Source organism: Belonocnema kinseyi, chromosome 2, assembly GCF_010883055.1.
Source record: "Belonocnema kinseyi isolate 2016_QV_RU_SX_M_011 chromosome 2, B_treatae_v1, whole genome shotgun sequence".
Taxonomy (NCBI): Eukaryota; Metazoa; Arthropoda; class Insecta; order Hymenoptera; family Cynipidae; genus Belonocnema; species Belonocnema kinseyi.
In genome coordinates this window covers 109,093,796-109,112,834 of record NC_046658.1, presented here as the reverse complement: position 1 = coordinate 109,112,834, position 19,039 = coordinate 109,093,796, and the positions used below count along the sequence as shown (strand labels likewise).

Below are 19,039 nucleotides of genomic sequence, written 5' to 3'. Positions count from 1 at the left end.
TAATATATAATAATAATAAAATATAATTTATGAAATTATATGAATTAAAAATTATTTGAAATTTTCCCAGGAATCTTAAGGAAATTAATTTATTCACTTTACCTTTCAAAATTTCTAAAACGCTTTTAAATTTGGTCGAAATCTTCAAAAATGTACATTTTGTTTTAAATTTGTTTAAGTTCAACATTGTTTTTGCATCTTTTAAAAACTTCTAAATATATTTTAAACTTATTCGATTTTTTTATAAAATTGTGTAATCTTCCACATTTAAAAATGTTGTTTTCAAATCTTCAACATTTTTTTGCGAAATGTTTGGAAATCATGCGAACAATTTTAAACTCTTTTAAAGTATTAATATTAATTTTTGAAAATGCAAAATCAATTACAATTATTTCTGGAAGTTAAAAAAAATGTATTTATAAAATTAAGTCTATTAAAATTTTTTGAAAAAACCACATTTTTTTAGATTTTTTGTGTGGTTTCAAATTTTTAAATATTTTTGAATTTTTTTAAATCTGAAATATTTTTTGAAAGAATTCAAAGTTTTCCTAAAATTGGTTTAAATCTCTTTGAAAGTTAAAGAAAATTTACAAATTATAGTCTGGTAGCATAATGTTGAGAATGCAATTATTTTGCAATATTAAAAAATATTTACAATTAAAATTTTCTCTATTATCAATAATTTTTAGAAACCTTAAGAAATAAATTTTATTCTCAAATAAAATTACTTAGTTTGAAACGTTGATATACTCAACTGATGGTGCAGAAAATATGCTATTTGTTGCCTTTATTATTAAATAATCATTTACAAATTAAATTTTCTCTTGTAGAAATAAATGTTTAGAATTAAAATTCCTCATTTAAAAAATTGTTTTTTACTAAATTCTAGACAAGTCAAAAGTACAAATAATCCAGATTTTAACAACCATGAGTGCGGGATTTTAAAAATGTTCTTTTCACCTATTTTTTAGATAGGATAAGATATACAATTTGCAAAAGACAGATTCTTTTACATTTTTCGACGGTATACACTGTATAAAATATCAATTTAGATCATTTATTTTTTGGAAATATTTTGATTCATATTGTTACTTTTGTATATTTTAAACCAATATTAATTTTTATGGATATTTAATTTGTGTGCTTGACTATAGTTTTTATTGTTTTTATTTAAAGTCGCGTATTTTCGCGATACAAAGCAGTCCGAAGCCCGTAGAGCTTAATAATAAAATCATGAAAATTAAATCTTTCTCGACCTTGGCGATTCAACCCCAACTCGAAATTAAGCTTGCTAAACTCTAATAGCATTTTCCACTTGATGCACAGCCTACTCTATACGTACCGAGTGTGATTAGGGGCAATGTTATTGGTTAAAACTTGCACTCACTGGAGCTGGGTAGTCAAGAGGAAAATGTTATATAGTGTTGTATTTCAATTCAAGCATTACCAGAACAGATAATCTTGGCTTAAACGGTCATTGTCAATTCTTTATACAATATAGTATTACCACCTCATTGGATTCATAAAATGCCAGCACTCTTCAGCGAAGTTACTTTTTCAGTCTCTTCATTGGCTTCTGCAAATTACCTTGTTTCCTTGCCATTCCTATTCTTCGTTATTATCATATATTACTGACTCTCAACTTTGACCAGATCAATTCCACGAGAGCACGTAACAAGTTTTCGTAGTTAACTTTTTTTTTTCAATGCAAAATTTCACTCGAATAATTCGCGAATTTCACTCCTGATTAATTTGGGTCCAAGTTTGGATAATTCATTCAAAAGTAGATAACGGCATTAAGAATGCATATAGAATTCGAAATAAGGACCTCACAGGATACCCATAAACGATTGAATTGAAGAATTCTCTGAAAATGAGTCACAGTCGAGTATTCATAAGTGAGTTCTAAGTAAAATATCTTGTCGCATAAAATAAAATTATAGGACCTCTGGATAATTATTGTCTCTTACCATGCTTGGGATTAGGTAAAATTTATTTTCCAATCTGTTTCGTTCATCTCCTTGTGTGATACTCGAAATAATTTCGATTCAAATGAAAAGTTTATCAAGATCATACGTTGTTTTAATGTTTAGTCCCACTTGTGACGTATTTCAAGGAATTTTATTAGATACATTGAGTAAATTACGATATCTTTTCAGAGTGCAATTTATTATCTAATTGGCGGAAAGAACATAGGTGCGGTTCTGAGCTTGTTACATTTTATAAATTTCGACTGGGCTTTTTGCCTTTTTAATTTCTGACTTTTATCCTTTTTTTTAAATCATCCGAACTCTACCCTTAATGAAAATCATAACTGTTAACATAGTTTATGCTTTCTTGGTATTATATCTCGATTTAATATCATAACTGTTGATCATTCATTGATAGATTATTTTGCGTAAAAACAGCATAAGATATTTTTTATTTTAAAAAAACTAACGTAAGATAATCTTCACTTTTCAATACTCGCAAATCATTATTCGAGTCAATTAAGCCTAAACGTAGATTAAGGTAATTCAGTTGAAGAGCTAATTTTAGGTTCATATCTATATCTCATGTATCACAACTACGTATCATGATTGACGCTATTCACGTTTATGTTTATACCTTTCGAAATAATTCTGCATTATTTGTAGCTCTGCTCTAAATACAATTAGCTTGGTTTACTTAGGGGCGTAATTGGTTTATTTTTTTATGTTGGGTAAAAATTACACTTTTCAAAACTAATAGAAATTTAAAAAATCTGGATCTACTTTTGAGTTAGGGGCAATGAATTCTTGAATGAGTATTATATTTATTTAAATCCTTACTAGTAAAGTTATGTTAATATTGCTTCTGTTCTTATTCTCTAAAAGTTTAAAGCTTAGATCATCAAATAATTTGTGAACTTTCCAATTTAAAAATAACTACTTATAGAGACCTAAATTTGGCAAACCAGTTTGGCGTTTGAAATTGGACAAGTTTTAATTAAAAGCATTTAGAACTAATAAATTTTAGATTTTCAGAATTGAGAAAAGGTACAATTTTCGAAATTTTTACCTCAAGCCTACAGTGAGTCATGTGCTTGAAGTTCTTCTGAACGTTCAAATGAACGCAATTTTTACTGCTGGCTCTGTCAACTACAAACAATGCTGAAATAGTCATCATTTTATATTGAAAATAATAAATAACGAAATAAACTTTGAATTCATTACATTTCTATTGCAGTTGGAACAATTTTTGTTGATAAAATAAATCTGGTTAAAAATATTTCGTTCACTTTTGGAAGAATTTAAAATCCAATAATTTTAGATATAATAATAAAAAATTTATATATATATATATATATACTAAAGTATATAAATTGTACTAGTATTCAAAGTTACAGAATTAGAAATAAAGTCCTTTTAATACTTTAATGCTTATTATTTCAGAATGATCGAAATCTAATAATTTAAGAATAACATTTTTGTTAATTAGACATTTTCAAATTAAGAGCGCTTAAAAATAAACAAAGATCGAAATCTTACAATATGCATTGAACTTTGTGCCTGAAATTATTCAATTTGTAATGTTTACAGTTTTTCTCCAATTCTGCATCTGCCCCTTTTTAAAATTCCCCTTTTTTCTTCAAATATGCGATGTTTAAAAATATAATATCTGCATTATGCGGAAAATTCTCTGAAATTGGTGAATAACAATTCCTCGTTTTATATCTACCGCATGTAATGAGAGATTAATATTTTTAATTCTCATAATTATTTATTATAACCAATATAGCTAGAAATTCAATTTTTTGTTAGAACTATAATACAGCTATAATGATAACGTGAATTAGTGTAATATTAAAAAACTTGAATGAATTTTTTTCCAAAAAAATCAAGTACAAAATAAAAAACAATGCAACGTAACTCAAGTATAACCTCTTATGTAAGTTCAAAATATTATTTATAGTAATAACGGAATGATCAATCTTGGAGAGAAATTTATAATTATATTTATAGGTATCAAGGTTTAGTTAATAATGAAGCTATTTAAAAAAAGGAAAAGATTCTTAGACAGGTTTTCAGCAGATAAAAATGGTTTATTTTATTTTTTACGGGCTTTTTTTTATCGCCGTGAATGGATTTCCAACGACCTAAGTACCTATTTCCAATTAATATTTTTTTCTAATGTCAGAAATCATTAACAAATTATTTAACAATATTAAAAAATATAACAATTATTCTAAACAGATGTTTTTTTTCTTTTCTGCATGCAAACATAAATGCATAATTTTTACTCTTTCCATGAAAAAATTTCCCTATTTCTCCTTTTTGGAGCTCCCTTTTTGAATCCCTGAGTTCGAAAATTTAATTATTTTGTTAAAAGTTTAAATATTTTGTTAAAAAGTAATCTTTTTACATTGAAGTCAACTATTTGGATAAAAATGAATCTGCTTTGGTTGAGTATTCAACTATTTTTGTTGAAAATTCGACTATTCGGTTGAAAATTCAACTAATTGGTTAAAAATGATTTTTTAAAAAGGAAAATTCATATTTTTTTAATAAAACTTCTACCTTTTTAAAGCAAGTTCGTCTTTTTGATTTGAAACTTTAACAGAATGGTAAGGAATGTAACTGTTAGTTTAAAAATTAACTTTTTTGCTGAGAATTCGTATCTTTAGAATCAAAATTCAACTGCTGTAGAAAAGCCGTCTTTTGAGCTTAAATATTCAACATTTTTATAGAAATTTTAACAATTTTGTTGAAATTTAACTTTTTTATTGAAAATTCATATATTTTCTCTTTCTTAGCTGAAAAATATTTTTCGGCTGAGTATTTAAATATTTTAATGAAAATTCGTTTTTCTTGATTTAAAATTACCTTTTTTTGTGGAAAATTCATTTTTAGGGCTTGAAGGTAAAATATTTTCTAAAAAATTCGACTTTTTAGGTTGAAAACTCAACTCTTTGATTGAAAATTATGTTTTTTTTTTTTTAGATTTGAAAGTTCAAATATTTTGTTTTTTAAACTGCAATATATTTCAACTTTAAATCTTAGTACTTTAAAGCGTTTAATATTAAATTTAATTCGGAAACGTCCCAGTAATCGTGACCATAGTCGCAGTAATCGTGATGCCAATTTCCTTGCTTTTTATTTAATTTGAATAAATGTAATCGCTATTTGCTATTATAAAATACTAAAAGTAAGTTACTTCTAATCAATTTTGTTAACAATATATTTAAATTATAACCAAATTTGACTAGTACTGAGACAATTACCTTATGGTATCTACGTTACTTTCTTTTAAAAGAATTCGCATTAGATTAATTAATTTGGAAACTCTTTTTGAATATTTTAGATCATAGATTATTTAGTTTCGAAGTTTTCAATTGGAAAATTCAAATAGCCGATGGAAACTATTGAAACATTTGAGTAGATTAAACAATTGATTAATTTTTATATTAATTTAATGTTGCAGTCAATAGAAAAATTGTGACTCCTGTCCATCGAACGACGACTGAAACGATACGATTGAATGATCCAGAGAAGTTGCTCCCACCAGCTGGACTTTCTATACAAAGTAATTCAACTCCGAACAATAATCAGTGCCGCAAAAAGACTTCTTCTTTTCAAATAACGAGCGTCACAGTCGGTTGCCGCATGAGCAACGATGCTGGTGAGGATTCGAACGACGACTTGGATGAGTCTCACACCGAGGACAATTCCGTGGAATACTCGCGGATCACCGACCTTGAAACGCCGAGCTACTCTGAAGACACGTTTTCGAAGGAAGACGTCTTTTTCAATACAAGTAACGTTGCACTTGGCACGGCGCCGGTGATCCCAACCAGCTCCCAGTACGGCCTAGCAATAGTGCCGTCTGAAGGGAGCAGCGTTATCAGTTCATCAAACGAGAACAACATCAACAATCTGGACATTGCTTCTGTCACCGACAACAACATCATCAACCTGATTTCCGCGAGTGCAAAGCAGGACCCCGAACTGCGTGAGGTGCATTCCCACGGCAGGAACGAGCGGTTCAAGGTTGTGAAAATCGAGAGCACTGAGCCTTTCAAACGGGGAAGATGGACATGTATGGACTATCTGGACCATACTTCGGTCAATCAATCAAATGCGAAGGTTACCGACCCGAACGAGGTGTGCATATCGTATGGCGTTACGGACAGTGGAATTGTCGTGCCCGATGCGTTGAAGCAAAACTCGATCGGCGACGAAAAGGGTATGTGACACTCACGTTTTAATTTTATGCTGCAGTCAGTTATTACGGCAATCACACCAATAGTCTTATCAGATGGGAGAGAGAGAGAGAGAGAGAGACTGTAATTACAAACTTCGTTGTATACGTATTGGGGAGTATCTTGTTTTATTATTATATCAGAAATTAATCATGCAAAGCCGCCTATATCCATTGAGGTGAGAAACCCGAGCCGATACGCCAATACTTAATAGTTGAATGTAGAATTTAAAGTGGACGGAATCATCAGTTAGATGAATAGGCGGTGGTTTTGAAATCTGAGAAAGAGGAAAATAGATTACTTTTGGACGGTTATCAGACACTCTTTGTTATTAAATTTATTCTCGAGTTTTTTTTTTTTTTAGTTTAATATTTGAAGAATAAGAGTCAAGTGCATTGTTACAATTTCAAATAGGATTTAAATGTTGTATTGACTTTTTCGAGAGACAGAGACATATATAATATGATTACGTTTGAAACTAATATTCGATTAAATGATATAATACGAGGTCGACATGTGTTTAAAAAAAAAACGCATACTGATAATTTCATTTTAGCTTCATTTTCCATCCTAGTTATATCTTTCGATTTTATTATCATATCTCAATATTGAAATGTTTATAAATTCCAGATTGTTCAAAAATGCAGAATATTAAATTTGAAAAACATTTTTATATTACATTTTATTTATCTCTAAATGTTTTTTTTATTGCTAGAAAATACTTTAAAAATAAATGCTGTGTATGAATTACATATGATATTTAGGGGCTTGAAACCTTCAAAAAAATTATCTGAAAGGAATAGTGAAAGTTAGCTTACAGACTTTAGTAGTGATGATCAAATCTGTCCATTGTTCAATGGGCTGGGTTTAAGGAGATGGGCGGAAAGATAAAGACGTGAAGCACAATGCAAATTTTGCAAACTTTCTAAAAGTTTTAAGACAGCCTAAGAATAACGATATATAGGCTGCAAGTGACAAATGGGAATTCGAGAGATTTATGAAGGCGCTATATATATTTTATCTCTCTTTTCCACTACTTCATTGACAAATTAGGCCAATATACTGATGCAATAGGTAATTCATTCATTCATATTTTTTTAAACAACTTATGATTAAAAAAATATGTTGGATTTCAATTGGTTAACGTTTAGCGGAATTAAAACAGTAAACGTCCACCTATTCTAACGATCGCCTACTCAAAAGTTTACCTATTCGATATCTCTTATTGACGCTAATTCGAAATTGTACAGTTCCGTCACCTTCCACTACGGTCCCTGTACGGGATTTACGGTCACGCTCGCGTCAGTGACTGACCAATTAAAAAATGAGGCTCAAACAGCCCTCTGCTTTGAATTGAGTATTTTAGCACGACGTAATGGAAATGCAGGCAACTTTTTCAAGAAAATATTCTAAATGTAAAAGTAACTCATAAATGTAAGAATAGAAATATTTCTTAAGTGTAGAATATATTTTCTCAGATGTGTTCGATTCTTTTGCCGATTGATACCTGATCTGATACACTTACCTTTAATTTTGGACATTTTATTTCGTGACACTGAAAGGTCATCAGTCGACGAATACGTGGAACATGATTCAGAAAATACATTATATTTTTGATAAATATTACAATATGCATACCTTAATCACTCACCTTTACGTTTGAAGTATTTAATAATAAAAAAAAAACAATAACAAAATATATATTAAAAAGAAAAATCAATATTCCGCGAAATATTTGAGTAGTTCTATGATTTTATTATATTGATTTTTATTCGGAAAATTATCGTATGTCAATAAAAACTCTGGAAAATCACTGGCATGCTTAAAGCGATAACGGACTTTTTAAACTTTTTCAACTGCGCAAATCGGGGCCGTTTGAACCATTTTCAATTGTAATGTGTGATCATGGTGTCTACCATACCTGGGTTTCATTTCCTTTGTAAAAGTAGCTTTATATTACTGCAATTTATTATGTATTTGGTTAGAAATTTTTATTTTTTAATTCATGTTTTCAACTGAAAAGTTATCTGTTCTATTTTTTTTAAGTGGATCGTTTTTAGTTCAAAATTCGAGTATCTCGTTGAAACTGCAAGTATTTTGTTGAAAATTTACTATTTTATTTGAAATATTTTCTCTCTGCAGAAAAATCTTTCATAGTTAAAAATTCAACTCAGGCTGAAAAATCGTCTTTTTTTGTTGAATTATACTGTTTTTGATTAAAAATTATAATTTTATTTTTATTGAAGTATCAGCTTCTACATTTTTTCTTCTGAACTCTTTTTTTGTTTTTGTTTTAATAACAATTAATTACATGGTTGAAGTTAAAATCTTAGGTTCAAAATTATTTTGTTTGTTTGTTGAAGGTTCATTTTTCTAAATGAAAATTCATCTTTTTCGTTCAAAACATAGCTGTGTGGTTGAAAATTCGTTAAAATTTCATCTTTTTGTTGAACATTAAGTTTTTAACTACAATTTTTGGTTGGCAATTTATCTTTTTTAGTTAAAAATTTATGGATTTTGTTGGGAATTTCTCTTTTTTGGTAGAAATTCATCTTTTTGGTTTTAAATTCAACTATTTCATTTCTGGTTGAAAAATTGGTTTCTTTAGTTCCAAGTTGAACTATTTCGTTGCAAACTCATGTCCAAAATTCATCACTTTGTGAAAAATGTAACTATGCTTTTAAAAATTGTTTTGTTTGTTAAATTTTTTAACTGAAAATGTAACTATTCCAATTAAACATTCTATTATTTTATTTGAAAATTCATCTCTTTGGGTTAACATTTTTTGAACTTAAAATTTGGCAATTAAATTTTTAATTGAATTTTAATTTTATTTAAATATGCACTGCATTTTAAGTTTGAGAAGATAAAATAAGAATTGTTTAAAATTATCATTCAAATTCATGGACTTTAAAGACCGGGTGAATGTTTTAAAAAATGTGAAATATTTGAATGGCTCCGCACTATGAAAAATTATGCCTGGAAAAAACTTCAAATGTCTGGGAAAACCCTTGAATTGTCAGATAATTTTTTCCAATATTTGAGTATACACCCTGGTAATATTGCGCAATATACTTGACTGAGTGGTCGCGCACTGCAGCCTTTCCGCTCCAGACAAGAGTTGCATTAACCTTCTCAAGCCCCTGGAGCTGAGAAACTGCATGGGCCATTAGTTCTAGGAATTACGTTCATGTCGCAGTTACTACATTGAGAGCCAAGTGTATTTATCTGCATTATTATTGATAGTATTTATATATTTAAAATAGACCCGTGTTTTTTGGCACATTCGCAGTTGAAAAAGTTGCTTACATCGCCCTCATCGATACAAGAATGGGGCAGCCAATGAACGTTGCTTTATAAAAAACTTTCTGACTCGTGGTAGAGGTGGGGGCCCCTCCAACCTTAGAATAATTGGTCGTGTCACGGCCCTTAGAATAGGTGGAAGTTTACTTTAATTTCAAGAAACTAGAATCAATTCTTTGAATTTTTTTTTAATAGCAATAAAGAATGTGTACCAATCCATCTTTCATAATATAATGTAAATTTCAGGCAGGAGCTTAGATTTGAACGGTCATGTGACTCATCAAGAGCTTCATGGTATGATGGGAATGAACACCGGTGTTGGGACGATACCTGGTACGAGCTATGTCATGGGCAACTCAACACTCCAGAATATGCAACACAACCCGGTGCAAGTTCAGAATCAGGCGCAGGTGCCACAATATTTCCAATCTTCAAACTTAGCGTCTCAGCAGCAACAACAACCTGGAGGACAAGGATCGACGCTGCCTGCAAATTTGCAGTCAAATCTTCCGAATAACCTTGGCCATCCGCAGAACATGCCTCAAAGCATGCCACAAGGCTCCATCTCCATTCTCACCCAAAACAGTAATGGTGTTCCTACCCAGGCGAATATGGGCCACTCAATGGAGGATTCCTACGTGACGGTTGGCTCTCAGGGGCAGAGCTTACCGACGCAAAATGTCTGTCAACCCACTTTGGTGCAGCAGACTTCATTGTCGAACTCTCAGTCACCCAACATACTCATGTCCCATCATCCACAACAGACCCATCATCCACAACAGCCTCAGCATCCTCAGCAACCACAGCAAATGCAACATCCACAGCAAATTCAACATCCTCAACAAAATCAACATCCCCAGCAGAGTCAGCATCCTCAACAGATGCAACATCCTCAGCAAATGCAACACCCGCAACAAATTCAACATCCTCAGCAAAGTCAACATCCTCAGCAAAGTCAGCATCCCCAGCAAAATCAACATCCTCAACAAATTCAACATCCTCAACAAGTTCAGCATCCACAGCAAGTCCATCATCCCCAACAAGCTCAACATCCACAGCAGGCGCAACATTCTCAGCAGGCGCAACATCCACAACAGACGCAACATCCTCAACAGACGCAACATCCACAGCAGACGCAGCATCCCCAACAGACGCAACATCCACAGCAGGGGCAGCATCCCCAACAGACGCAACATCAGCAGCAGACGCAACATCCGCAGCAGGCACAACACCCTCAACAGACGCAACATTCTCAACAAACACAGCATCCTCAACAAACACAACATCCTCAACAGACTCAACATCCTCAACAGGCGCAACATCCTCAACAGACGCAACATCCCCAACAAACACAGCATGCCCAGCATCCTCAGCAACATCCGCAACAGCATATGCAGCAAACGCAACATCCCCAGCAAATCCAACACCCACAGCAAATTCAACATCCTCAACAAAATCAACATCCCCAGCAGAGTCAACACCCTCAGCAAAGTCAACATCCTCAACAAAATCAACATCCCCAGCAGAGTCAACATACCCAGCAAAGTCAACATACTCAGCAGAGTCAACATACCCAGCAGAGTCAACATACCCAGCAGAGTCAACATACCCAGCAGAGTCAACATCCTCAGCAGAGCCAACATCCCCAGCAAAATCAACATCCCCAGCAAACCCAACACACGCAACAGCAGCAGCAGCAAATTCCCCAAATGACGCAAATCTCCGAGCCAATGACAAACACCATGCAGAATATGCAAGGCATTCAAAATATTCACCAAGTTTCTCAATCGGGCGCACAACCACAGTCAACAATTCACGTTCCCGGAGCGCCAATACAGAACCAGGTTATCAATCCTCAAATGCAACCTCAAGGCAGCAGCAATGCTCAAGTGCAAATGACGCAGGTACAAGCCAATTGCCAAAATGTGCCGGTCGGTTCAATCGGTGGTATTCAGCAAGGAAACATGACGTTCCACCAAACTGACCCGGAGCAGGACTCCATGTCTGGTATTCAAGTTGTACCTGGTGCACAACCGACTGACGCAGCCCTTCTGGAGTCTCTCGCCGAAGTCACTCAAAATGCCGATGAACAGCCACCTGTCGAAGATACTGAAAGGTATAAAAAAAACCATCTTTTTTCAAGCGATAGTTTAGAAAATTATATCCAATTTATCTTATTTCAAAAATAACACACATTTTTTTATTAACAGGCATACGTGTGCCCCCTTATGCCTTTTTATAATTTATCAACATTACAGGATGCTTCAATCATTATTATCAAAAAAGTTGAGGAATGTGAAAAATTTCTTATCGTTGATAATACAAATTTTCGAGGGGTTAACCGCTAGAAATTTGCATCTAAAAATATTTTTAAATAATTTATGAGAATTCAAATGACATCAAAAGGATTGAAAAGAACTCAAAAGTATTCAGAATAATTTAAAATAATTCAATGACTTCAAAATAATTTAAATTAGTTCACAAGAATTTAAAATACTTTAAACGAATTCAAAAATCTTTGAGAGAACGCAAAATAGTTGAAGAGGATGTAAAAGAATTGAAAAGAATTTCGAAAAATTAAAAACGAATGATGAGAGTTGAAAATAATTGCAGAGAATTCGAAAGACTTCAAAAGCGTTTAAAAGACTTTAAGAGAATTCAAAAGTAAACTCTGATAAATTAATAAAATTCAAAATAATTCGAGAAAATAAAAATAATTTACAAGAAATCAAAAGACTTCACGTGAACCAAATACTTACGAAGGATTCAAAAAAATTTTTTTTAAATTACAAAAAATTCAAAATAATGGTGTCGATTTAGAACAATTACATTTTTCAATAGAAAATTGCCTACTATTTCCATTGGTAAAATAAAATATGCTTTAAACACTTTATTTATGAGAAAATTGAAAATTAAATTGGTCATATTTTTTATGTTACAACATATTAAATATTACAAGGACCTTGTGTTGTTGAATCGCTTCTATCAATAAGAAAAGAAAAGCGAAGGTTGATTTTAAGGGGCAATACCACTGTGAAAGCATGGAAATTAAGTGATTTTCATGAATTTTTTTTTGTAGGTAGAAGTAGTTATTTTAAGATCGGACAAATAATAATTTATTGAACATATATTCAGCTATATTCAAAAAAATTTGTATAAACAAATATTAAAAATTGCATTAGTTATAAACTAGAGTGTAATGACGTAATAAAAAAATTATCCCTCCTTTTTTTAAGGGTTTGAAAAAATATTAATTTTTAGAATTTTGAAAAATCGCTACGTACAACCTTGGCCAATATAAATACAAAAAATTCAACAACAAAAAATTCAAATTGGTTCATTAGTTTTCGAGAAATCGATGCCACCGTATTAAAAAAAGTCGTTTTGAGAAAAACGCGTAAAGTTTTCATTGCATGTGAGATAGCGCTAGTTGAAATAATATGTGAAATATTAATACTTAACATTAAAATGTTTATTCCTGGGCCATATGATGGTTCATCTTCAGTATTTTCAGCATTGTTTTGACGTTTTTTTATGAATGTATATTTTTTTATGTATTAGCTCGATTGTCGGCGGTTTTTATGCGATTATTATTTGGTTGCACACAGTAGTCCTGGAGTATAACTTCGTCAATTTTCAAGATTATAAGTTGAAAATTTTTCTACATATTTTTGAATATATATACTTTCAGAAAAGACAAAAAAAATCGATTTTTTTGACCAGTCACAGTGGTATTTCCCCGTAATGATAATCGGCTAACTTTCGAATTTAAAATGAGAAAAGTCGTAACAGTTGACAGATTTCTTGGCGCGGCGCTTGTGCCAATCAGTGCACGTATTTAAATATTTTAAAATATTATTTGCATTTTTAAAAATATAGACTGCACCAAAATTTGTTTCTTTGTAGTCGAAATGATTATATATTTTTATATTTTAAATCAAAGTTGAAAAACAAATGATATTTTTTTCAAAGACTCTATTCGAGAGTAATAAAAATAATTCAAAAGACTTCAAAATAATTTATGATGAATAAAATCAGAATTTTCAAGTCAACTCTCACATTTTTCAGACCGGACATTTTTTTATGAGCTGCTGAAATTTTTTATAGTTTTGTGAAAAGAAAAGTTATTTTAAGAATAGAAATCCTCGTTCATTTGCCTAAAAATTTAAATAAAAAATAATTTTTTTTTTTTGAATGAATAAACTTGCTTCCGTATAAAAATAACAAGTGCTGAAACGGTTATAAGAACTATTTCTAAAATAATAAAGAAAAGATCGTAAATATTATACTTTTTTCTTTTATTTGACACATTCTAATCATGTATAAATAAAAGATTGGTGATTTTTTTATTAATTTTTTAAGCCAATGTAATTTTTTGAAACAAAGAATCAGTCAAGTAAATATAGTTTGAACTGTTACGTCTTATCAATTGACGTGCGGTTTATGAAAAGCAGTGAGCAAGTAGTGTTTTATTAGTAATAAACATCTCAAGAAGAAGAGTGAATTCTATTTAAAGTTCTTAAATATTCCAGCAAGTAGCATCCGCGTTTCTTGTATAATACCTCTTTCTTTGGTATTTTTTTCTCTGAATTTTGAAAGACTTTTCAATGATTTTATTCTCAGTTTTCTCTCGCATTCGGCAGTTATCTTCTAGAATGCTCAGTGGTCGCGAATTCAGACGACGGTAAAGATATCAAAGATAACTAATATGAAAATCAACTTCAGATATGAATGTCAATAAATGTAATTGAAGGACAGATTTTTAAAACATCAATTTCCGTGCTAGGTTATAATTGTATAATAAATAAAATACTTTTGATCGACAAATTTAACAGGAAATTTATTTCTCTTTTCCAGTATGTCGGGAACAAGTGCTGTAGCAATTGACAACAAAATCGAGCAGGCTATGGTAAGTATTATAGATTTTAATCGTTTTTCATTCAGCTTTTTCCTCCGTATAATTATAATTTTCTTGAAGTTTAAAGTTTCAAGCTTGATTTTATTCAACATAATGACCTATCTGGAATTGTTAGGGATTTTTTTAAAGTCAGGGAATGTTTTCTAGAGCGTGTTTAATTTTGTTTTAAATTTTAAAATAAAACTAACTTATGTTGAAAAGTCATCTTTTTTGGCGAATTTAACTGGTTCTGATTAAAAATTTGAATTCTTCTTTGGTTGGACATTAATTTTTTCTAATAAAAATTATATTTTTTAGTTGAAAATTTATCTTCTTTGATAGAAATGAATCTTTTTGATTAAAAAATCAATTTTTTTAGCTAAAGTTTCATGATTTTAGTTGAAAATCCATCTTTTTGGTTGAAAATTTAACAATTCCTGCTGAAGATTCTTCATTTCAGTTGCAAATTTATCGCTTTGTCTGAAAATGTAACGATTTTTTGAAATTTTTTTCTAGTGAAAATGTTCATGTCTTGTAAACTGAAAATATAACATCTCGATTTAATATTCCATCATCTTAGTTGAATATTAATCTCCTTGGTTAAACTCTTATTTTTACACTGAAAATGTAAGTTTTAAACTTTTGATTGACATTATTTCAAGATTCAACTATTTGGTTGGTATTTTGTCTTTTTTATTGAAAAACTTAATTATTTCGGTCAAAATTAATATTTTTAGTTTGAAATTCAAGTATTACATTGAAATATTCATAATTTTAGTTGAAAATTAATATTTTTGGTTGAAAATGAAGCTAAAGTGAAACCTCGATATAACGAACTTTGAATTCTTTTCTAAAAAATGCATTCATTTGATTTAAAATTTATCTATTCCAGTTGAATATTTATTATTTAAGTTGAATTAAAAAAAATAAAACTACTTAGTTGAAAGTTAAATTCTTCTGGAAAAATGAATTTTTTCGTGGTTAATTTTTTTAACTGAAAATTTAGCTATTCCATTTTTGTTTGAAAGCTGATTTTATTTAGTTTAAAATTAAACTATTTGGTTGTATTTTGTTGAAAATTCGTTCTTTTTCTTGGAAAATGAATCTGTTTGGCTGAAAATTCATCTTTTTGGTTGGAAATTCATCTTTTTGGTTAAGTTTTAAAGTCTTCTCCAAAAAATGCATCCATTTGATTTAAAATTCCAGTTAAAGATTTATAATTAGTTAAAAATTCAACTATTTGGTTGTATTTTGTTGAAAATTCGTCCTTTTTCGTAGAAGATTAATCTTCTTGGTTAAAAATTAATCTTTTCGTTTAAAAATTCCTGTATTCGAGTTAAGTATTCAGCATTTCAATTGAAAATTTATCTTTTTGGTTGAAAATAAAAATACTTGGTTGAATTTTAAAGTATTTTCTAAAAAATGCATCTATTTAATTTAAAATGCATCTATTTAATTTAAAATGCATCTATTCAAGTTGAAGATTTATAATTTCAGTTTGAAAATTCATCTCTTGTTAATTTTTTCTTAACTGACATTTAACTATTCCATTTTTGGTTTGGAACTGATCTTGTTTAGTTCAAAATTAAACTATTTGGTTGTAAAATGACCTTTTTTAATTAAAAAATTTAATTATTTGGTTGTACTTTGTTTAAAATTCGTTTTTTTTCGTAGAAAAATAATCTTCTTGGTTAAACATTAATCTTTTTGGTTCAAAATTAATTTTTTTGGTTGGATATAAAAATACTTAGTTAAATGTTAGTCTTTTCTAAAAAAAATGCATCCACTTGATTTAAAATTCATCTATTTCATTTGAAGATTTAAGATTTTAGTTGAAAATTCATCACTTTGATGAACATTCTTTTTTTACTGAAAATGTAACTATTCCATTTTTGGTTGAAAACTGATCTTTTCCAGTTGTAAATTCAACTATTTGTTTGAGAACTTATTTATTTTGTTCCAAAATTGTATTTTTCAATTGAAAATTAATTTTTCTATGTAAAAATTTATCTGTCTTGTAGAAAAGGCAATATTTTTACTTTAAAAGTTAAGAATTTGGAGGGTTTGAATTGAATTTAAGAGATTCTGGATAAAGAATTTTATAATTATTATTCAAATTCATGGACTTTAGAGAGAAATTCAAGAAATGATTAATTATGTATTTAATATTTATTGTAAACTTGTGAAACTGTATAAATATTCGAGTAGATTGTTTTAAAAAATACTTAATATTTGAATAGCTTCATACTATGACAAGTTAAACCTGGAACAAATTTGAGATACTTAAAAAAAAAAAAAAAACCTATAATTGTCAGGGATTTTTTTTCAGGATTTAAGTAGACACCCTTGTTAATAATATTTACGTTTCTAAAAAGAAATTAGAATTTCGATTGCTTCCTTTTCGATAAATGTCCTGCAATCTTTTTCTGAAAGAAATTGAAGTTGCGAGTTGAATTAAGAGAAGTTTTTGTTTTAGGATTTAGTAAAGAGTCATTTAATGTTTGCTGTGCGAGAGGAAGTGGAGGTGCTAAAGGAAAAGATAGCAGAGCTGATGGATCGCATTAATCAGTTGGAGGCTGAAAATTCAATTTTGAAAGCTCACGCAACGCCAGAAACATTAGCTCAGCTCAGTCAAGTGACCACGAAATTATCCATAAACAGTACTGGCAGTGGTCAATAGTTAACCCATTGTACATAAGTTTCTATCGATACTTTGTCAAGTACATAAGGATAATATAATTATTGTATATATAACTCTACGATTTTTAGAAATTTATAAATAATGAGATTTATTATATATATTATATATATTAGCATTAGTATTTTTTTTAAGTAAATTAAAGATAATAGATTATTTTTTACTATTTCAGTTTTACGTTTAGGAAATACATATTTAAACTACTGTAAATTCAAAATTACCCCTTTGGAAAAGGCGCTATATTTTAAGCGGCTTGTGAGTGAAACAGCGTTGAAATTTTGTTTTTATTTAAAGTTCAAGTCTTTCTTGTTTCTCTGTTTCTTGAGTACGTTGCAAGAACAAAAAATGGACTAACGCTACACAGCAGGCAGCTAGCCAGGCTTTCTTGTATTTTATCGGAAAAATATTTTGTGTCGTCGTCGTGTATTCGATTTTCTATGCCAAAGTGACAACACAAACTTACAAAGAATCGATTTTTCTCTTTGTAATCGAAATTAAAAGAGGCCTGGGAATGCCTTTTTAACAGTCGTGCATTTACTTGAAATCTAATCGCTTTTCGTACTACTATTTCTTTACGATGATGCGTAACATAAGAGTCGACAAATCAATCCTTGTGCTTTCACTTCAAAGGTGCGCCTCGTTTTGCAAACCTAATCTACGTCTTCTGTTACGTCTGATACACGCCTAATAAAACAAATTTTTAATCGTACCTCTTGTCTTTTGCGGAATAAATTCCAATACTCATGAGTTTTATCAATTATGAGATTGAATTACACTGAAAAAATTGGCCACTGCATCGGACAAACCAGGAAATGATACACTCCATTAATTTCAACACAAAATGATTTGCATATCCAGTTTCTCTTTTTTTTGTGTGTTTCGGGGGTGCAGCCCGGTTATTTAAAGCCAAATGAGAATCTATAAAATTCTACCCTTACCAGATGGTTATCTTGTATTGAGAATGGTTAAACTGCGATATGCCACCTGGTGACCAAAATCCGAACTAAAAAGAATAGGTACGATTTTAAAGATTCATCTTAATTTGTGTATACAAATTTTTAGCGATTTTTTTGTGGAGTTTAAGGTATTTATTGGATACTAAAAATAAGTCTTTATCGGAAACAAAGCGTTTTAGATGGAATTTACATATTATGAAGTGAAAAAACACAATTTTAGACAAATATTTTTCTCACAAAAAACAATGATTGTTCTATTTATTGTAATTTTCAACAGATTATAAACTTAAAGAGAATTATTTTGAAGCAAACATGAGCTCAAAGTAAATTTTTATTAATTTAGACATAAGATATTTACTATTTAAAAATCTGATCTGAAAGGTTATAATTCGTATTTAAATTTGAATTGTCTATTATTAGTATTCTGTGCATAATCTGGATAAACTTTGTCGCTACATACATTAATTAAAGTTTATTTAAGCTTATAATTCATTGAAACTTACATGAAATAGTGAAATAATTGTTGTCTTTTTTTAAAACGTTTTTGACAAAAATATGCTTTATTACTGTGTAAGGTGTATATTCTGTCTAAAACGATTTGTTTTTGATGAAGATTTGTTTTTAGTATTCAATCATTGTTTTAAACTTTAAAAAACATTCGTGAAAACATTTTTATGCAAAAATGAAAATACATCTTTCAAATTGTACCTACTCTTTCCAGTTTTCGACACCAGGTGGCGAAATGGTCGACCACCATTTTCAACAGTTCAAGGAATTTTCCAAAAAGATAGACTAAATCATTAAAAATCAACTAAAATTGCAGTTAGATTGAAGAAATTTAACACATTTTTAAAAAACGTCTGTCTTTAGTTCATTGGCTAAGGCAAGTACATGTTGCGTGAGATTATTAAGGTTCCTGAGCTTCAAAGTACAAAAAAATAGGGGTGTTATCTCCAAAATTGAAG

The 19,039-nt window shown here is 30.0% G+C and overlaps 1 protein-coding gene across 1 annotated transcript in view; it reads left to right on the top strand.

The window, feature by feature from the left end:
- The window catches only part of LOC117166960 (protein bunched, class 2/F/G isoform-like), a 21,697-nt gene extending 3,870 nt beyond the window's left edge, over positions 1-17,827 (top strand). The window contains exons 2-5 of the mRNA XM_033351456.1: positions 5,443-6,204; positions 9,770-11,639; positions 14,381-14,432; positions 16,897-17,827. Of these exons, the coding sequence (XP_033207347.1) occupies positions 5,443-6,204; positions 9,770-11,639; positions 14,381-14,432; positions 16,897-17,100 (2,888 nt within the window). The 3' untranslated portion in view covers positions 17,101-17,827. The remainder of the gene's footprint in view (positions 1-5,442; positions 6,205-9,769; positions 11,640-14,380; positions 14,433-16,896) is intronic.
- Positions 17,828-19,039: the final 1,212 nt, after the last annotated feature.